The 21,880-nt window shown below is 43.3% G+C and overlaps 2 protein-coding genes across 2 annotated transcripts; both read right to left on the reverse strand.

The window, feature by feature from the left end:
- Window positions 1-7,220: 7,220 nt before the first annotated feature.
- LOC131592258 (probable ATP-dependent RNA helicase DDX47) lies at window positions 7,221-15,372 on the reverse strand. The gene is made up of 12 exons (XM_058863655.1): window positions 15,243-15,372; window positions 14,569-14,662; window positions 12,914-13,102; window positions 12,171-12,242; window positions 11,573-11,691; window positions 11,009-11,080; window positions 10,773-10,889; window positions 10,479-10,625; window positions 10,046-10,183; window positions 8,585-8,655; window positions 7,928-8,057; window positions 7,221-7,833 (listed from the first exon to the last, which is right to left on the reverse strand). The coding sequence occupies exons 1-12, from the start codon at window positions 15,324-15,326 to the stop codon at window positions 7,714-7,716; spliced, it is 1,353 nt and encodes a 450-aa protein (XP_058719638.1). The 5' UTR covers window positions 15,327-15,372; the 3' UTR covers window positions 7,221-7,713.
- Window positions 15,373-16,867: 1,495 nt separating this feature from the next.
- On the reverse strand, window positions 16,868-21,566 carry LOC131592331 (apolipoprotein L domain-containing protein 1-like). Its single transcript, XM_058863757.1, has 2 exons — window positions 21,430-21,566; window positions 16,868-19,297 (listed from the first exon to the last, which is right to left on the reverse strand). The coding sequence occupies exon 2, from the start codon at window positions 19,290-19,292 to the stop codon at window positions 18,555-18,557; it is 738 nt and encodes a 245-aa protein (XP_058719740.1). The 5' UTR covers window positions 19,293-19,297; window positions 21,430-21,566; the 3' UTR covers window positions 16,868-18,554.
- Window positions 21,567-21,880: the final 314 nt, after the last annotated feature.

The following is a 21,880-nucleotide window of genomic DNA, read 5'->3' on the forward strand; positions in this document are numbered from 1 at the left end:
GGACATGCTGAGCAAGAGGAAATCTTGCCTGGGAAAGATCTCAGCAGGTCTGTGCCAGCTGAAGAAACAAAGCACATCATTGTCAGTTAATTATGTGAAGGGAACCCTTGGCCAGTGCTGTCAAAGGAACAAGTCAGTCCATGTGGAAAGGCCTGAAGGCAGGGAGGGTGGCTGCACCCAGGCACTCGTGGGTGGAGGGGCTTCCCTACCCCAGCCTGTGCAGGGAGATTCCCTCTCCCTCAGCAGTCACACAAGAGTTGTTTCCCAACTTCATGCAGCTGCAGGCATCACTGTCCCAGGACACCAGTCACTGAATGCTTCCAAATGTTAGTGGAATCCTTTGGTCAGCCTTGTCTGATCAAAGGATGGGAGTGGACTGGGTAATGATGCAATTCTGCGAGACAATTCAGGAGAGAAGAAAGATGCAAAGTCTGCCTCTGGGATTCCGCTGACTCGTACAGCAGGCAGGCTCACCTGTTCTGGTGTACCAGCACCTTGTACATCAGGCAATTCTGGTTTCTGCTGCGAGGTTCAGCCCACCACCCACATCAGTCATGGAGAAAAGCCTTCCAGCTGAAGCAGAACTCAGGGCAGTATAGATGCTCAAACTGTTCCCCTCTATAGAGAATTCATTTTAAGGCTCATGGCTTCACTTTGGCAAAGCAAGCAGAAATTTACATATTTGTCCTGCCATCATGAAGGCAGAGGAAATGAGTATCTAGATCACAGAAGTCACTTCAAAGCAAGGTCACCCAACCACGGCTGGCTTCAGTTCTCTACTTGTAAGAAGTCTTTTCCCACCAAGAGATTTAACAGTTTCATGCAATCTCACTATCCTGCTGGAAAAGAGGGCCCCTCCACCCATCAGTCCTCCTCTCTATCCCTGTATTTTCATGTGTCAATAACTTACAGCACTGTCTTTTCCCCAGACTTCAGCAAATTTTTGGACATTAACCCACAAGCCATTTGAGGCACAAAAGCATCCCTACCTGCACATTTTGTGTGCTGTCCATATAAATTGCTAATACACAGTCCTGTGGATCTCAGGTGACGAGAGAAACAAGGGCTAACAAAGCCAAACACTTCCAGTTGAGGATGCCCTGGCCCAACTAGTGGAAACTAAAGAACATGACAGAAGAGAAGAGCTCTCAAAGGTTTCAATCTGTTTATCCTGATTGGCAGAGGACACACCAGTTCAGGGGCTCCACCTTCCTTTTCAAGAAAGAACAGAGCAATTAGCTTTCCAAAGAGCTGCTTGTGTTAGAAGCAAAAAAGAAAAAAAGGAAGCCTTATTGACTGTATGTGTAAGATACAGAGATAAAGGCACTCACCAAAGATTTAACTGATACCATGCCCTCCAGCAAGCTCCCTAGCCATTGCACAAGTTCATCAACAACAGGAGGCTAATAGGGCCCTAGCATTAGTCAAGTTTTCCCCTACATTTCCTGCTTCTAGTAAACCCAAGAGAGACACAATTTTCTGCTACAGGATTTTCAAAGAACCACAGCAGTCACATACTCACAGACCGTGCAAATACAAGAGCAAGACTAGTGACAGTGATTCCCCCCACCATCAGCTGAATGCAACCTAGATGGAGAAGGAATTTCCACACTGATGACAAACTGTCCATCAGATGGACCAGGTGGAGGCACTTGGAAGAGGAGGGAATAGCCTGGTAGACAGAGAATGGATCTTCAAAAAGTCCTCCTCTGAACTAGATAGAAGCAGTACAATTGGAGTATAGAAGTCATATCTGAGTGGCAGCTTTGGAAGAACCAAAGGGTCACAAAACAAAACACTAGCAGGTTTTTTGCAAGGAAGAGCTCTCTAACAAACTCATCCAAGATGAGAAGGCCTGGCTACAGCAAGCCAGATAACCTCACATCTGCCTGTGCTTATGTCTAAATTTGATCTCAGAGAGAACATAGTAAAAAATCTGTTTCTGACATTTCTTCCACAGATCTTTTATGACCACTCCTCACTGTGTTATCCATTTTGGAGAGAACAGTATTTTTTAATTTTCAAAAGTTTGCATTTTTATCTAAATTCTTTTTGAAACTGGGAAGGCAACTCCAAGATTCCTAGATAAAGACTGAAGAAATTCTCACCAATATGTGGAGGAAGACTAAGATACACATCTATCCCTTGGGTGTATCCAGTGGAAAATATCTCAAAGCTCTGCAGGATCTCCAAGAAACATCTCAAAACCTGCAACTACAGGCATGGCAAGCTGCTTTGTCAGGAGTCTGTTAGGCTGTCTGCTTCATGTTGGTGATTGTGTTTGGAGAAGACTAATCCTTAATGACCAAAGACAGCCTCTGGCAGGCAGCAGGGTAAAGGCTTAACAAGCCTGTAAGCATGCACATGAGCAGCAGTAATAGGAAATCACTCACTTGTGGCAAATCTATCATTCTGAATACATATTGAAGGATAAGAAGTATTACTCCCCTGCTGATGAAGCACAGAAGCCATCAAGGACAGATCAGGCTGGGTATTTCTTGTTATAAATTCCCTTCAACTGAGCTACAGTTAAGACAGAAGACCAAGTATGTGCAATTACATGCATGACTCTGGGATACCTTAATTTCTGTTGCTTTCAAGAAAACCAAATGAGCCTCCATGCGTTCTCTCCCAGGCTTATTCTGTGGATCCTTACATTGCTACTGCAGGAAAGGAGGTACTGTTGTGACTCCAACTCTTATTGTGCAAAAGACTTTCTCCTACATCAAAGGAAATAAATTTCATGCTTTAGCCTTATTCATGGGATGAAGCAAATGTACAGTGAAAACCACACAAAGGAGTCCTTTTCTTTCTGGAAGCCTGCATAACCAAAGCAGTTCACCCTTATCATGCAGTCCTCCATCTATATCACACAGATAACCTGCAGAGCAGGTCTGGCTATTTGCTTTCCTTTACACAGAGGCATGTTTGTGAGTGAAAACTGGAGCAGGATTAAGGGGGAACTTCAGTCGAAATGGGAATACATGCCAAAAAACCCACCTTTCTTGAAAATATCAGAAAAGGAGGAGGAAGTGATAGACAGAAGCAATGGTGTCTGCAAGACATGAGAAAAAGCTTTTCCTACTTTTTGCACAGGAAGACCACATTACATTTCCCTTGCCTCAGGAACCTTTACAAGCACCAAGCCCAATGGAAGGCATAAGTTTTTTGCACAAGTCCTGTCTCTAACTTTATTGTAGAGAGAGGCAACAGACCAGCACGTACATTTCTGCAATGCTGAGTATCCTCCTGAAGAGAAGGCAAAGGTAAAAAGTTCTCTGCCCTTTGGGCATGTAAAATTACCCTGTGTTAACCTCTAGGAAACACAGCTTCAGGCTTGTAGGTGCTTTCCTGAAAAAGTGTTGAACACACTCCAAAGGCATCCACCCCTCCCTGAGGACCTACAATATCAACATCTAAAAACTGCACAGTGCCACTGTCTTCTATTGCACAAGTAGGCATGACCTTGGCACAGCCCAACACACATCCTACCATGAGACATGACAGATATTCGATTACCATGCTCAGGAAGACAAACACTGGTGCCCCAGGGGGGCTTTGGAAGCAGAGAGAAAGTGTTATTGTCATCATCCTAACTTTCTGTATTTGAAAGGTGCTCAGGAAGAGATACAGCACTGGAGGCATGACTGTATTCATCCTTGGGCCAGAGATCAAGTGACCATTTCCATTTCTTAGGTGCCAGAGGAACAAAACTTCCTTAGTTCTCCCTTTTAAATGTTGTTATTCAAAAGGAGCTTTCCTAGTCAGACCTTGAGAAAAAGCCATCTGAAAACTAAGAAAGTATCTTTTAACCTTTTTTTTTTAAAGTTCAGGAGTTAACTCCAAATCTTGGCATTCTGTCAGAAACTCATATTCTGATTCTCCGTGTTTACAATTGTTGGGGTTCCCCCCCCCCAAAAAAAATCTACTAAGTACCTAAGAAAGAGGAGTAAGAATTCAGGATGACTACATGAATTGCATCTGGCACCAAAGCTGGATTTTTACAGCATTTACTTTGCAACATTTACAATAATTAATTGCTCACTTGAGTGTTTACAGAAGCTCCTTACATGTCATTGCAGGCAAACCACAAATTCACATTTATACAACACCAGAGTGGTTGGTAAATGCCTTTCACAGGTCATGCAATGAATTCCATTCCTTCTTAGGCATGTTTAGGAGCTTTAAAGTATGTTGGATATTTTCCTTCTGTGCTTGGTTAAACTGTGAATTTTTACTAACTTCAGTCCTGATTTGTAAACTAAGGCATTCCTGATTGCTAATTACTTCTGAGAATTCCTCCTAAATGGAGGCTCTTAGCACAAATTAGTGGCGTTGCTAGAAAGTCATGGGATTCAGCTCTCCCTCTTTAGTTATCTCTACCTTCCTGGGGGCAGGGGGACAGGTGGGCTGTAGGTCCTTGAACCAGTTTGTGTGTGCCTCGTTACTTTTAGAAGATTTAGGCTCAGGCTGCTGCCAGAGAAAATGGCCCTGGATTGCCCACTTTGGTACCCAGCTGTGCTTTCTGGCCCATGCCTTTCCTTGCAGCCCCTGGGCAGGAGGTGCATGACACTGGGGGACTGACATGGCCAAATCCTTTTCAGTTCAGTGCAGCTTCTGTACCGGACCATGGGGTGGCTGCAGGGACTGCTACTATTTTGCACCTATTGTCACTTGTCTTGAAGTTAGTTATCCGCACTGACATCCGTGTTTAATTTTACTTCTCCCCTCATAGGGGTTGACCCACTTCTGTTAGCTCTAGAACATCTGAATGAGACACTCTATCTCTATTTGTTACTGCCCCAAGTACTCACCTACGCAGTACTAAAAATCAAAACCATAAAACATAATTTAAAATATGTATTACAAATATATAAATAATCACCTTCTCATTATGGGCTTTGGAAGTGTGTAATTGTTTCAAACTGCAAACATCCCCACTAAACATTTTTTGAGAACACAGCTTTCGTTGAAACTTCACCCGAGTTTCAACCATAAAACTATGACAAACTGTGTTAGCTCAATCCTACCTTACATCAGCTAAGGTTAATCCTCCACTCAGCTCCCTGCTGTGTGAAAGTGTGTGCAAGGGTGTGCTTCAGAACTGCCCCTCAAAAGCCCTCCTGACTGAACAAACACACTGGCAGCAGTTGTGTGAAAGTATGCAGCCACACACATACCAGTGCTGGTCTTTTCTGAACATTTATTCAGAGAGAGACAGGTCTCACTTCATTCTTTCCCCCTCGTGTTTCATTAGATCAGCTAGAGATTTTGTTTTAGGCTGGCTGCAAATTCTGTTTTGCCCAGATACATCTCTAGACACTCCCTATTCCACTTCAGTTATACAAACACCCACTGAGCCAGCCCCTCAGGAGTAGCCACAATAAAAAACTATTTCCTGCCCCTCCAACCTGTTGAGATATTTTTAGTTGAAACTGAATGCACATACCTGTGGCAGGTGAGGCACCAGTGAGAATGTGGGTGTGGTGAGACCTTTGCTTTTCTAATGCCAAATGCTTCTACAGCTTGTCATTCCAAATCAAGGGAGGTGGCCAGCTGTCTAGTCACTCCTCTCAAAGAGGCTCAAGGAGCAGCTCTATTTTTCTCCACCAGTATCCTCACTACTGCAAAAGAGGGATAATTTTTGATTCCATCAAAGGACAAAACATCCCCTCTGGTGTTGCAGGCTTCCACATAGGAAGGACACAGAGATGCTACAGACTCCAACAACCTATTAAAGCAAGCCTCCCTACTTCTGAAAGGAATGACTCTGCCCTACCTCCTCCAGCAGTCAAAGTGCCCTTCACATCACTTTACAAGATTGGTTCAGGACTGATTCTGTACCTCATCCATTACATAGCTGGGAATAACACTCCAGAGGTTTTCCAGGGATCCAGGACCCTCAGAGAAATTTAAGCTTCCTTTGCTGATACTGGAACCAACCCAATTCTGCCTGCAAAGAATAAGTAATTTTGTTCAAGCACACAGCAGGACAGTTGGGAGTGTTCCTTTGCTCCATGGGGAACAAGCATTTGCCTCTCCACCCATATTATCACTCATTTTGTTCTCTCTCTGGTGCATTCTAGGGCTGTTTCCTCTTACCTGTGTGGTTTGCTAGCAAAGGGCCTCGTAGAATTAACATGTTCTCATTTATGGGCTTTCACTCTTGCCCCTCTGTGTTAGGACCCAGAGAAGATAAACACTTTCTACTTTACACAAGTGCTCTTAGCAGTGAACATACCCAGGATGTGTACACTTACCATCTGCCACTGACTTAAGACCATTTTAGAGATATCAGACTTGAAGATACTTGGGAGATTTAATTAAACTGCTACAACATAAATAAGGAGTGAGAACACTGGCACTTATTTTGCTCCAAAGACCAGCTCAGTTCGTCATGAAAAAACAGACCTAGGTTTTCTGGCATTTCCTTGCAAAATGTGCTGCCTCTAACAAAAGTGTAAAAGCATTTTGACTAGCATGCATGTTGATACTAGATTTATGCTGACAGTGTGAAATAACCATTGTGCTCATCTTGACTACTGCAATAGTTTCTATTTTCCATTTAGATCTCAAAAGGACTATTCTGAACATTGTTTTTTCTGTAGCATAAAATCCAGTTCATGAATGGATCTACTGGGCATTAAATTTTCATGTTCTCAATAAATTTACATATGCAGAATCTTCTCACTCTTCTCTGCCTACAAGCAGGAACATCCTGTGTGAAAATTTTTATTGTCAATGAGTACCAGCAATAACGTTCTGGTTTTATATGAAGTAAATTTATCTCATTCTTGCAAAAGTCTACTTATCCGGCATGGAACTCTGCCTAAGAGTAACAAAGTTCCCTGCCTAGGGAAACAAAGAGCTTTCCAAGACACCTGTTTTTCTGCACCTCCCAGCTTGTCAGTTGCTTTGCCACGTAAATAGCCCCCTCTTGTGTTCACTTGTAACTACTACGAGAATCGGCCACAAAAACCCCACCCAAAACCCAGACCTATCCTTGATGGTGTCAATCATCAAGATATTGGATCGAATTCCAAGCAGTGAATAGTTTCATCCTGCTGAAACTCGTTCTCTCTGTGTTGGACCGCTCTTCAGCTGACAAATCTAAGGTATTGATGTCACATCTGAATTGCTAGGATTGCTAGAAAACCTTCTGGCAGAGCTGATACACAAAGTGAACAGAACAGGTCAGTAACAAGATAAAGAAAACCAGGTAGCTTTAACATTAAGTAAAATATATTTTGAGTTCTCAATGTAACACATCCCTTCACCAAGGCAAGGGCATCATAGCTGTGCTGTGAAAATTCAGTCACTTCTTTTTAATTTTTTCCTCTCTTTCTTCTGACAGATCTGACTCCAGACATGCTCAGTGAGATTGGACAGTGGGACAGGCTGCAGCAGAGCAAAAGCTGCACTCACACTGCGCTTCGTAGTGAACGAACAGGGCCAGACCACAGCTGCTTCCAGGTACAGAGGTGATGGTCTCTGATGGTGTGTCCCTGAAAGGAAAACTGGTATCATGGTACCAACATGGGCCAAGCTCAGTCTGTAGATGGTGAAGAAGAAAAGTAGGTTTTTTCCTCAGGGACTGCCAAATTTCATATGTAGTTCTGAAAAAAAATCCACTGGAGGCGGCTTAGTAGACTGTTTTTGATAGCTCAGATAGCCATAAAAAGAAAAATTAAAAAAGTCTGTTCAAATACCAAACTAGAAGGCTTTCCTTTTCTTCTTTTTCCCTCCTGCCACCTTATTCCTGACACCAATAGCCTCTTCTGTGTCATCATCATCATTCCGAGATCGCTTCTTCTCTCCCTGCTCCCGCAGCTCCTGCAAAGCAATCAACAGATTGACCCAGAGTCCAGGCACCTGAAGAAAATCAGACTACAACAGCGAGGACATGGTCAAAAAAGCCAGCACCCACCATTCGAGCAAACCTCTGGGCCTCAGCCACACGCTCTGTCAGCATCATAACTTCTTCCTCTTGCATGGGGAATGCTGGCAGCTTCTTGCCAATCAGGTGTTCAATGCGCTGGAACAGCTCTACATCATACCTGAGGAAAGACAAGACACCAGCTTGAATCAGCCCTCCTGAGAGGGCCTCAGCTGTCACCACTCAGACTTTACCCCTTATCTCCAGCCCACAGATACTGTTAGTTTGTGCTGATGGTCTCACAAGCAGCTCAGCTGCATCCAAATGATGCTGTTTGGCATGGCTTCTCTGATTTATTCAGCTCATCTGTTCCGAAGTATTTGGCAAAGACTTTCTTTTTAGACAAACAATTCAGTGTTTATGAAACACCTCCACAGTTACTGAACTTGCATTATATATTTTAAAAATATATAAATATATTGTATGGTCCAGTTAAAACAGTTCTGCTCAATGAATGCCTGCTTCTAGAACTTATCTATTTCCTCCCTCCCCACCCTGGGATTTGAATTCTCTCCCCTTTAACTAAATAAAACCAACTGGAACTTCAAAATGAAAAGCAGTATTTTAGTCTCAGCCAGGATAAGGTCAGATATTTTCTGCTGTGAAACACAGCTGGAAAGAGTAAGTCTGTTAAATATTATCACTTACTGTGTGACAAAGGTGATAGATTTGCCAGATCTCCCAGCTCGAGCTGTTCTCCCAACTCGATGAATGTAATCCTGGATAGAATTTTCTTGATAAGCAACAACTTATGTTCACCAAACACAGAACAGATCTTAGGGCAGATCAGCCTATATATTTTCTCTTTAGCAAAGAACAAGAGAATGTCAAGAACTGCCAGGATTAAATGCTCAGGAGGGTGTGCAGCATCAGATTTTGAGAAGAGGTGTAAGTGGAGGCCTAACTTTGGTTTTAACAATTGAATTCTTCTCTTTCTAAACAAGAAGACAAACTCAAATTATTCCAGACTGCAGAACAAAAGTTGCAATAGATGAGTTTTGCCAAGTCTTCACTCTCACTTTCTTGGAAAGCTAATACTCACTTTCACTTCATTGGAAAGCTAATATTTACAGTGACCCCATGACTGCATTTTCAGTCTTGGGATCTAGTGCTCTGCACAGTGCATCTTCCAGAGAAACTCTGACAAGTAGAATTAAACTTGGTAAGCACGGTGAAAGAGAAGGTGACTGAGAATTATTCAGAAGAGTCTGATCTATCAAGCATCTTTGGTCAGTATGGTTGTAGGCTGTTTTCCAAGTTTTATACTACTTGTCGAAATTAAAATAGTCCCTTCTCCATACAGGATTTGCAGAGCAAGGATTCTAAGAAAGGATCTATTCTATGGGTTAGATGAGAGAGAAAAGCACAAAGACCATAATAACACCATTCAAGCTGCTGCCCCAACCTTTTTTTTTCTTTTTTCTTACTTTTGTGATTTTACAAAATGAGTGTCTTCAAAAGACCTGCCACACTCTCTTCTGTTTGCAAGGCACAGTATCTTTAATCACTGTAAGCAGCAATAGCAATTCCTGAAGTTCACATTAATGGTATGCTTTCTGGAACTAAGCTAAGAAACAGCCACAACCCTCAGATCATACCATACTTTCTGTAAAACAGAGAGTTGGTAACTTACTTTCTTTTCCTTTTGCTGAACTTTTGTGATATGAAGGTGAAACATATTAAGGACACCTTATTTAACCAAAGGTTTGTTGAATGTCATACTGAGAGAATTTAATTTTTTTTCTTTTTTTTTAAACACAGTTTAAAATATGAAGGCAGACCTGAATCACAGGCAGAGATGATTACATGAAACTAGTAATATGTTAAAACTGTTTTCAGAGCCCTTTAATGTGATAAGGCAAAACATACAGTCTGAGCAGAAATGCAAAGACACAGAGCATTCCTCACTTCCCCTCTTCACTTACAGGATCACTTCTACAACCCAGGCCATGAGACCATACAAACAGAGGTACCAACTGAATAGAGGAGGCTGAACTACACCTTTCAATGTGCAGAATCATGAATTTGGCTTCAGTCAGCAGAACAGAGAAAAGATGTCTCTGTTCCTTTGTCTATCTGTGCTCTCAGTGGCACTCAAGACAGGCTTACCTTAGAGTGTGTAGGAATATCGAAGTTTATCACCACATCCACATGTGGGATGTCCAGACCTCTGCTTGCAACATCAGTGGCCAGCAGAATAGAACGTGCCTTTGCCTTAAACTTGTTTAGAGAGCCCAAACGTTTATTCTGGAAAAAGGACAAAAAGGGAATGCGAGAATAACACTCATTCTAGTTTCTTGTTAAAATGCCATCACAAAAGAACTGAGGGAGAAACAACTCAAAAAATTCACTTCTCTAATTTCTTTTTTAAATATTACAGGATCAGGGGCAGCATTCACATTATTTAAATTTATATGGATCAGTCCAGTCCACTAGCTGTGAAATACTCCTCCTGCAAGGCAGGAGTGACTCAGTATGGTGCAGCCCATTTCCCAAGCCTCAGGCCCACTGCCTGCTCTATTCTGTGGGGTCATGCCCATACCTGACTCATCTGCCCATGGAGGGGAATGGCAGTGAAGCCCAGGTTGCGGAGCAGTAGAGCAGTCCTCTGAGTATTGTTACATGTACTGCAGAATATCATGAAAGAGTTACCAGCCAGTTCATTCAAGATATAAACCAGGTAGCTGTCCTGTCAAGAAACAGAGAGAGAATTCAAAAAACCCCAGAGATAATCACATGTGCAACATTAAGTCTAGGACTCAGAAAATGACAAGATATTGGACAGGTGTGGGAACAAGAAAAGGCAATAAGAGTGAAGAAACAGAAGTGCCATTACCTTGAATTTGGAGGGGATGAAAATGTAGTACTGTTGCAGTTTTTCAACTGTCTGATACTTGGAAGAAACAGCACATTTAACAGGATTCTTCAGAGCAGCACGCTGGAGTTTTTGAACCTGGTAAGATCAATGAAATTTAGTTGGACAGAAATCTTACCAGAAAATTACATTAATACAGTCTAGTCAAGAAGATTGCCTGATGGAAGGAGAACTAAAACAAATTAGTCTGCTCCCACCTTCTTGGTCATGGTGGCAGAAAACAAGAATGTCTTCCTGTCTCGAGGAATCACTTTTAATATCTTATCCACCTGTGAAAAAATAAGGATATGGAAATACTAAATACTACAAGCAAGCAAGACACAAGCCTTCCACAAATATAAAGATCATCCACATGAAAAGTAAGGCATGTGTAAACATAGAGTAGGAACAAATTTTTTCTCTTCTAAAGGGAAGGTGTAGGTTGATATCTTGTTGACAATTAGGAAGCGTGAACTCCAAAAGTCCAGCAGTGCAAATATCAGGCAATGTTTCAGCAGGAATGTGTGCGTGATTGTTTTCTACACTACCTACATTTTACATCAGGATCTCCACAGACAAAGTGCCTCCTACTGTCTTGGCAATGCTCTGCAGCACTCTGCTCTGTTCTAATCCCACCACAGACTTTTGTATAATTATTAGATCTTAGTTACAATTTACTATTAATTTCTATAGAACAGCTCAGTGTTTATTATGTGACCATATGAAGTGATTTTAATGGGACTCATCTGGTGTTCCAAACTTGTCTTTTAGCAGATTCCTACCTCTGTCTCGAAATCCATGTTAAGAATCCGGTCAGCCTCATCCATCACTAGGAACTTCAGAGCTCGTAAGTTGAAGCCCTTTGTGTTCTCCAGATGATCAACTAGACGGCCAGGGGTTGCTAGCAACAGCATCATGAGAGCAAATTCAGAATGAAAGCAGAGGAAAAGATCCAAACAGGTAAGAGAGCTGTCCATCCCAGAAATGGGATTCTTTGCCCAAGAAAAGTAAAGATTGCTTTATGGGAATAACTTTTTCATAAGGTATCTTCAGAGAATGTTTTGAAATAAGACTAATGGAGTAAGACTCTTTGAAGAATGTCCTAAAAAGAAGACTGTAGACAAGTTGTACTGTGAAAGATGAGACCAGCATTTTAAATACTTGAGGAGAATGAAAAAACAAGCTCAAAGCACTCTAGGTCTAGCAGGAAGGCTTTAGAATGAGTTTGTAGCACCAAAGTTACTGGTGGATACTTTAGAAACATTACCAAGCCAGTACTCACAGCTTGGGATAAAAAACAAATGAAAATGTACTCTCCTCTCTTTGGTTAGCTGCAGTTTGGTAACACTCATACTCCCCATCCCCAGCACATCCACTTACCAATGATAACATGTGGTTTCTTGGCTAAGGCCAGAGATTGCGACATCGCATCAATTCCACCCACAATAACCGCTGCAGGACAAACAGAGTGCAGTGAATCCCTCAGTGCAGCACCAGCACTGGCACTGTAGTGTTCACTCCTACTGCCCACCACCCACAGTGATTCTGTACAAATGAAAAGCTACTTATTTTTATGAGAATTTACTTTATTTTAGTATATCTGACCTTCCTAGGCTTCTTAAGCCATACAATTAATTCCTTACTGGCCACAAGTATTTTATTTTCACAGCTCAAGAGCTACAGGCAGAGTCTGTTCCTTGCAGTTCGACTCGGCTGCAAAAATCTAGGAATTCTAAAAATACCCACAAAGCTTTTTTTATGAGATTATCTAAAGAGTCAATAGAGACAGTCTGAAAGGAAGATTAAACTACATCACACCATAGCAGGGAGCTAGGTCTAAGCAATTTCACTGGACACAAACCCACAACTGAGAACATTCTCTTCTACTTCCACCTTTACCTATTTAGACACAGAATGCAGAAGAGCTGTAGACCACTCCAAGAGGAAACACCATACAGTCTTTTTTTTCTCAAACCTTATACCAGATCTCTGCCAGGAAAGCAGCATAAGCTTTCCTCACGTTTTGTTCAACCCCTCATACAAATCCTCTATTTTTACCTTTAAAATCTCCAGCTGACAAATGCTTTCAGAAAAACTGGTTCAATACCATAAAAGCTACTTACTAGTTTGAACACCGATGGAAGATCCAAGAGCTTCAAACTGCTCTGAGATTTGAAAGGCCAGCTCCCTTGTTGGTGTGAGGACAAGAGCAAATAATCGCTGAGGTGTTTCCAGCAGTGCTTGAAGAATCGGCAAAGCAAAGGCTCCTGTTTTTCCAGAGCCAGTTTCTGCCAGTCCAATGACGTCTCTGCCTACGAGAAGGAACAAGGGGGCAAAAAACTGTTACACATCCAGAACAGGGAAAGAAGACTTTAAAGCACTGTGCAACAAAACACAAGAATTCCCTAAAGACAGAAAAAAAGGCAGACACACAGAAGGAAAAAAAAAAAACCCAACAAAACAAAACAAAGGACCAAACCAAAGAATTTCAGAATCTCTCTGAAGCATTTTTAGACTGTGGTTTGATTTGTACAATGATTACAGTCTCAGTAGTCAATTTTCTAGTTACATTTCTGATATTGTACAGGGTTTCATACAAACCTTAGGTTCAAAATAAATTTTACTTTATTATGTCTCAAATTTGACATCAGTTTACAGCTTAATAACTCCATCTCACTATTCTAGTTCAAATGTTGTCTGTTTTCTGGCTTAGGAGGAAACAAACTGCAGTGTTTGAGACTTCCGCCACACAAACTACAGGACAACAGCACTACCAAACTCACATTTCACAAGCCACAATTGTCCCACTGATCAAGAGAGTAATCTAAACCAGTTTGCAGTAGGAAGGGTAGGACAGAAAGTCTTTTTCCCCAAAACACTGCAGACAACCGGGTGGAATTCATCAATAGAATCCATTATGACCTCCTAAGCTCATACAATCAAGAAGATGCTATCAACAGACTTTACACTGGAAACAATTTCTCAGGAATGCAGTCTTTGTGCTTGTTTTTTCACTCTTCCAAGAAAATCTTACATGTGTAGTAAAAGAGTCTGACAAAAGTTAAATGCTAGGAGAGAGCAGATACTGAAGTTTGTTCCCATTCTGTCACTATGTCGCTCCTTTCCTCCCTGAGAGTGTTTTGGTTTTTTTTTTCTTTTTAAAAATAAATTTCTCTAGGCAGAAATGTCTGCTGAATTCAGTAATTTATTTTTTGTAATTCCAGAATGCTTATAGAAAGTCACTATGGTTTATTTATTACTCTCTTCAGAAATCTAATTTCAAAGAGTTGCCTGCTCACAGCAAAACAAGTTATATACACTACAGAATCAGTCAAGGCATCTTCACTTTCAGTCACACACACACACACACACACACTATGTCGGTCTCTATCAGAAGCAGCACAGTCCAAAACCTATTGGAATCTTCCTGTGTATCCCTGAGTATTTCAGGAACAAAATTATCAATGTGGACTAGTAATTCAAATGATTAATAAGAATTCTGTTTAACATGGAGTGTCAGAACTACACAACAGAGAGAACACTAGAGGAACAATGTACCCATGTGAAAGTTTGTGACTGCAGGCACTGTTATAGGATAAACTAGTATTCCAAGCTCCACCTGGGAAGGAAACAGAATGAATATGAAAACTACTTCTAGACAGATATCCTCAACAACGAAGAAGTTGGCACACGCTGATCCTTCTCACTCAGCAAAATTTGTTCACATAGAGCTCCTGGAGCAGTCCCAAGTTCAGGATCAAAGAATTACACTGCTCACCTTGGAGAGCCACTGGAATAGCCTCAATCTGGATCTTCGTTGGCACCTTCCATCCCAACTGGTCACAAGCTTCACACAGGACATCTGTCACTCCCTGGACATTAGTGACAAGAAAAAAGGGAAACAGTCATCACCAAAAAAACCTAAATTAAATCAGAGTTAAATTAAATGCATGCTGAAACAGAGCCAACTTGTCTCTAGCAGAGACAAACCCCAGCAGGCCCCCAGGGCAACTCTCCGAAAGGACAGGCTGCTCAGAGTGATCCCCAGTTCCATCAGTATCTTCATAGGATTTGTTCAAAGTCTGTTAGAGATGACTATCACAGGAAGAATATGGTCGGTTTTACGCTAGTTTACACAAAGAACTTCCCTCCTTACACACAGCTATCTTTCACCTCAGGGGTGACCCATGACCATAGAAAACCAAAACCAACATGTCAAGTTAAGACAACTTGAAGATAGCGGCGATGGGAGCAGCAAAGCCGACCCCAGCGGGACAGCGGCCGAGCGCCCGCAGCTCCTGCCCGGGCCCGGCACCGCTGCCCGCCCAGCGCCACACGTGTCTGCCCCGCAGGGACACGGGGCCGACCGGGAGCTCCCCCGGCCTCATCCTCACGCTCCTCGGGACAGGGCAGAGAGCACCGGGAACAGAATCGGCTCTAGCCCAGCCTCACCAAGTCCTTGAAGCTCCGCGACTCCTCCGCCGCCGGCTCCTGCTCCGGCTCCGCCGCCGACCCTTCCTCCTCTCCTGCCGCCATCTTGGCCCGTCTCCTGCCGGTGCAGCGCAGAGCACTCTGGGAGCTGTAGTCCTCCTCGGGGCGCGACGGGATTTGTAGTTCCGGGGAGAGAGCCGAGCGGAGCGGGTGGGATTTCGGGCAGGGAAATACAAAATAAATGGAACTGTGGCAACTCATATCATTAAATGAGAGAGTACAGCCTGAGAATAAACGCAAACACTCTCCCAGCTCGCTTGATTGCTGCTGTTGTGACTCAGACGTGCAAGAGCTTGATAAGAGGTGAAAATGGGTGTGCATTTAATGACCATCCAGGGAGTGCAGCATCAAAATATCACCACGATGGAAGTTTCTGTGTCACTGGTTTCCATCTGGTCTGGACGTAACATCTCTGTTCTCTAGTCCTGGTGCTGGTTGCAGAAGGGCAACCCTGCAGTTAGGTGAGGTTCCTTTGTTTTAGGGAAAAGAAGGCTAACATACGAAATGTTAGGGTTAGATGTTCAGGCTTCAAAAGGACGGCAGAGCTGGCTCCAAAATGAAACTCATGGCTGTATTTCTGAGCAGACTTCGCTTTCTCTGGGAAAGCTGTCTGGGCGTGCTCTCAGTGGAAATGCTGATATACTTCAGCATCTGTCCCTGGATTCCAAGCGTGGCATTTCCTCTGCTGCCAGAACAATGAAGAAAGTGAGAGGAAATACAAAGGAACTCTCTGCGTGACAAAAAGAAGAGGAAACCTGAAACAATTCATGGGCAGGAGTGAAATGAATGAAAAAATGAAACTGCTGCATCCCACTGTGCTTAGGAGCAATGATAAATTAAAAAACAAAAAAACCACAAAAAACTCCCAAAAACCCCGGTGTAGATGCTCATTTTTACCTTATGTTTCAAAAATTACAGCAGTCTGTGCCATCAGCTTGCTGTATATCATTAGTGCTAAAGGTTAAGCCTGGCCAGCACGTAGACATGAACCCCTGTAAGGGTCACTGGGATGCCTCAGGAAATGGAGTCAGGGATGTGGCAGGAAGTCACTGCTTGTGGTTCTTTATTGAACTCCTTGCCCGTATAATATGGTGCTGTTTCAGTGGGGAGCAGGGTGGAGCAATTCTATTCTGGTGAAATTCCAGTTTGTGTAATTCCCTATTGTCAATAGATGTATTTGAATTAAAGTTTTCTCCTGTCTTAAACTGCCATTTTAGCATTCATGCACAATAAAATAAATACACAGCTTCTAAGTAGTAATTCCTTTTTTGTGCTTTTCAGTACAGGATACTGAAGATTATACTGGATTTAGAAATTGTCACTCCACGGCTTTTAAACTTGGCTTTTAAACAAATATGTTCCTAGCTCTACTGCATGTTACAGCTCAGTCTTCCTTGTCAGGGGCAGGGTGAGAGCATCCCAAGCATATGAATTTTAGTGCAGATATAATGTCAGCTATTTCATAAAGGGTGCATAATGTGACAGGATGGACAATATGTACAGCACGTCACCTCCAGGTGTGCAGAGAGACACTGACACAAAAGTGCTTCATATTCATTTATTCGAATCAGCAGTGTACTTGTTAATTTCTGTCAAACAGGCAGGGATGTCAAAAGCATTTGAGTCCCACTCTGGGGAACCAGAGCTTTTATTCTTCCTACAACATATTAACACAAATGTTGATATCGTGGAAAGAAAAGACAAAAAGGACAAGGGTTCAAGCTTTATGAAATGGAGTGTTGCCCTCCCTAAGAGTCTGGTAAGTGTTACAGAATTTCAGAGTAGATTTCCCCAATTATTTGGATTTGTGTCTGCACAGGGAAGTTTCCCTTATCCACTGGGGCATGCTTGTGGAGGGAGTTACCTCTGCATTAATTCTTCTAGTCGCCTCAAGCTAGTTTCAGGGTCTCTTCCTTGTACCTCTTTCAGGTAGACATGATCCCCATCATCACCATGCTTGGGCACTTCTCAGTGGGATGATCCCAGAAACATCCTTGTGAGGTAGGGAAGTGCTACTATCCCCATTTTTAGACAGGAAACTGAGGTACTGATGGCTCAAAACCAAAGAGGGTGTATTTAGCAGAACAGTCACTTGAAACAGGGTCCCAGTCCTTGCTCCTGCTGTGTAGGGGCTCTGCCACTGAATCATCCTACTCCTCTCTACCCCTCCTGAGTATTAGTACCCGCATATGTTTCACTAATATGGAGCCTTCCCTGGGAAGCACTGCTAGGAGTATGTGTAGCTTTCCAGGAGTGCTGCCTCCCTCCTCACAGATGATGCACTGTGGGTCTCATAGGCTGCTTGACTATATGGACAGTGGCACCTCCACCTCCCAGGGGTGCTCCCATCACAGTGGGGCTCCGGCTTAGACCAGTAACACCAACCTACGCTTCCCTTCCTGCTGCAGGAGATACAACTGCTTCCTTCCACCAGTGCCCTGAGGCAGACTCTGATCCCAGGGTCACTCTTCTTCTCCTCTCTCTTTTGGCTCCTAAGATCTATTGTCACTGTTTGACTGTGTTTCACCTATTTTACAACTGCCAGCATTCAGGTTGTGCTTTCCTTTTCCTTCAGGGATTTGCCCTCCCTCACAGCAAAATAACAGGTAACTTGCTCTCACGTGCTTCAGACTTGCTTTTACTCTAAAAAAACAACAGCTTTCCTTTAGAACAGAGGCCTCCTTAAAAAAAAAATACACACACACACACACATATATATGTATGTATGTATGTATGTATATATGTATATATATACACTCTTAAATACAATATCATAACCTTAAAATCATTCTATGTAAATAAATAGAATACAAACATCACAGTTCTCAGTCTGGAGAAGTTTCTTCATAAGGGATAAATTCTGGCCCTGCTCTTTCACCCTGCGATGGTGAACTATCCATACAGTCTGTCATATCTGGAGCTGCTTCTTTCTACAGCATTTCCAGATGTACCTTGGTAATGGGATTCTCTACTGGAAATTGGCAGCTGCTGGCTTTTTTAGGGTACTCCAGCCTCTGTACCTCACACAGATTCATAAGCTGTTTACTAACCAAGTTCAGTCAGCATCAAGTATTTCATCAGCCTCCTGACCTACTTCTTTTTGCTGCCTTGGGGAAGCAGAGCAGTGGAGATGGCTGGGGAAACAGGGGGTTGCAGAACGTCCACCTCATGGCATCAACACCGTGAACTGTAATAAACAGGTAGCGGTGCTAATGGTTACAGTTAATAATGTAATGTCTCCAAACCCAGTTTTAATAAGGGCCAAACACTGTTTCAGGATGGTCTCAGGATCTCGGCAGCAGTTTTAGCACCCAAGCTGAGTCTCCTTGTACAGGGAGAAAGCTCTGTTCTGGACTCAAGAAGATCACAGACCTCATCCATTGCCCTGGTGCAGGTCTCAAGGTTGTCAGCCAGCTTCTGGATTTTGGCCTTCAGCACAGCCTGGCTTACTTTGGTGACCTCCTTTGTGTATTCTGGCACGAGGAAGCTGTGGGAGCCACAGAAGACCATGAAGCAGACGGAGTTGTAGAGTGAGATGGATGCCCTCTTCTCTGACTGGCGCAGCGTGGGGTCGCCTGGGCCCTGCCCCCGGCGAAGGAACTCCAGGCAGCCGAGTATTTCCCTCATCTGCTTCCGACAAGTCATTGCAATTTCCTGCACCTTCCTCACCTCCCGGGAATTGCAGAGCACTAAGGAGAGGTCGGAAGTGATGCTGACGGCCCCTCCAGCCGTGGCCAGGCCCAGGCCCACAGCCGAGGCCAGGAGAGAGGCTCCCAGCGTTGCCGGGCTCAGGGACAGCCCCAGGATGGCCGTGACTGCTCCTGCAGCGGTCAGGGTGCTCCCGCTGACATTGGCAATCAGGGACCTCTTGCGGAGCTTGTTGAGTTTACGAGCTGCCTTGTGAAGGTGAGCAATTTGGCCACGCAGCCTCTGTCTCTGATCCAGCAGGGCTACGTGGAAGTGGTGCGTGGGGTCTGGTGTTGGTGGAAAGGCAGCACTGTTCCTCTCCATGGCTTCTGTCCAGAAAAAGAAAAGTGTGGGTTGGGATTTATGTCAAAAACCTCCCGGGAGACATGCTCATCCTGGACCACCATTTCAGGGATGGCATTCAGCCAAATTTTTGTTGCTTCACCCAGCTACAAGAAAGGTTTTCCTTCTGCACACACGTGTGCACTCACGTACACACACATACCCATATGAATGTGTACATTTAATTATGTATTCCATTGTAACTTTCAGACAGAGAAACTTTAAAATGTTTTCCTTAATCCCTGCAAAGACTGAAATATCCTGAGGGCTGAGGCCAGAGGTGCTGTTACCATTATCTTTGTGAAGACACAAAATGTCTCTTCAAACCCTGGGGACAGAAATTCCCCTGAGATTAGGCGGCTCAGTGCCCAGAAGAGCAATGCTGCCAGAATTAATCTGTTTCCCCCGTGATGGGATTCAGAGGATCTGCAATATAGAGGGACATCTTTCACAAGAAAGGTCAGACTCCAAGTAGGTGAAAGCCATCATCCCAGGTTTTTGTTTAGCGGTGATTTCCTTTCAAAGGAGGACAGAGGGAAACTGCTGAGTGGAATCTATGTCTGGATTTTCCATATAGAAGGTGAGGAACTTATTAATGCCTTTTAAACTTCAGCAACTCAATGCCCTGCAGCATTTTTTTTTTTCCTATTGTAACCTGGTGTCAGTGTATGAGCAAAGGTGGGAGCCATGGTTCTGTGGTGCTTAGTTAACCTGTGGTCATAAATACCCAGTTACAGTGGCAGGGAGGCCTACAAACCTTGTTTAAAAGAGTCGTGAAGAGCACATCAGAAAAGCAGGCCCATTTTTAGTGTGCACTCCCTTGTGGATGGGAAAACAGGGGAAATACAGAGGCCTGTGAATAGAAAAGGCTTGGAAACTGCTGGCTCTGGAGAACCTCCCCCAGCAAGATAGCTGGAGAGCCTTCACTTCTAGAAGATAAATCTTCAGTGTTTCTGTGCTATGCAATCTCTGTTTGCTGTCTCTGTTCTTTGCCACAAGGGCAGAAAAAAATAAACTTTTTCAGGTTTCCCTAGGGCTACAAAATGCTTTACAAAGGAAGCCAGCAACCCTAACCCTGCTTACAGGGAACCTGAGGCAACAGAGTCAACAGGAGTGATGTAGCTGATTGTATGGTGGAAGCAGGGTTTCTGTGCTTCACAACACCGCATTGTGCACACAGCTGTGATGCCTCTGCACCTAGCTAGGTCCAGCCATAGGGCTGAGAAGCTGTTTGGAGTCCATAATGCCCTCACAGCCAAAAGGAGTCTCTGTAGCAGAAAGACCCTGCCACTAAGCCAACTAAATAAAACTATTCATTGATGCAGGCACCTTTTCACTTCTAAGCCTTCTGTGCTGTGGGAACTGCAGGTGCCTGGTCCCTCATAAAGTTACACTATGTAGTTAGGATACTTGGGGCTTCATTCTGCAGAATCCTCATGTTTTAGGAGGTGAAAACTTTGTACCATAAGTAGTCTTTCTATCCGGAAGTGTATTCATAAATAATTCTCACTGCATTATTTCCCCCTTCTGCTGGCTTGTCCTGATCCATCTCACACAGATTCTTTAAGACGCCCCCCATGCCCTTCAGAAATGCCCCCAGTTTGTCTTGGTGTCATTGGGTCATTTGAATCACTTGGTAAATTGTACTTCTCTCAGCTGGAGGCTGTGTCCTATTATTTTTACACTGAATATAATTATAATTAGAAATAAAGCTGGAAGCAAAAGGACTAACACTAATCTAAATGGATACCAGCATTGAAATGAACAATGAGCATATAATCAATAACTTAACAGATCAATATGATGATCATTAAATGTGTCAACTCCTGTAGCCTCTTAACAATTTGTTCTGAAGATTTAGTTGCTGAGAACTGTTTCAGGTAATAACAGCAACTCTCACTGAATTATGAGAACAATCATTCAATACAGAGCATAGGCCATGTAGTGTTGCAAATCTTTTGCTATTGATTAATGCCAGTACAAAGGAAAGAAAATATCCAACCCATGCTCTTAGAGAAAAATCTCCCCAACAATAAAGGTATATATAAGTCAAAAACTTGCAAACACTTTCCTAATAGAGTACTCAGAGACACTCCAAAAATTACTGGTTTAAACTTACCTTCAGTTTCCAGCCACTCTCCCAGAAGACAAATTTTGATCTGTTTCTGGAGGAGACCAATTTATAGCTCCTGTGGACCAATTGCTGCGATGGGAATGCTTTGCCTCATACTGGGAGTTTGCCATTTCCTGCTCTCCCTTGTGCAGGAGGATGTGACACATTGGAAAGTGACCTGTGGGACAGTGAGCACACATCAAGTTCAGGAAACGATCCCTGCGAATGAACATTGTGTGTTCGCTTTTCCTGAATTGTAGGGTGAAAAAAAAGTTTAAAAATCGCAGCCTATTCCTGGCTCTGAGGTAGTGCAGACATTCCCTGCAGGGAGCAGTTGCCTTTCCTTTCCCTGAAATAGTAACTGACTTTACTCTGTGCTGGAGCAGCCAATTGCTTGATGACTTAAGTTTCCCTCCACTACACATCCAGAGCCAGGGGAGCTATCAGCCAGCCAACT

Source organism: Poecile atricapillus, chromosome W (assembly GCF_030490865.1).
Source record: "Poecile atricapillus isolate bPoeAtr1 chromosome W, bPoeAtr1.hap1, whole genome shotgun sequence".
NCBI classification, from domain to species: domain Eukaryota; kingdom Metazoa; phylum Chordata; class Aves; order Passeriformes; family Paridae; genus Poecile; species Poecile atricapillus.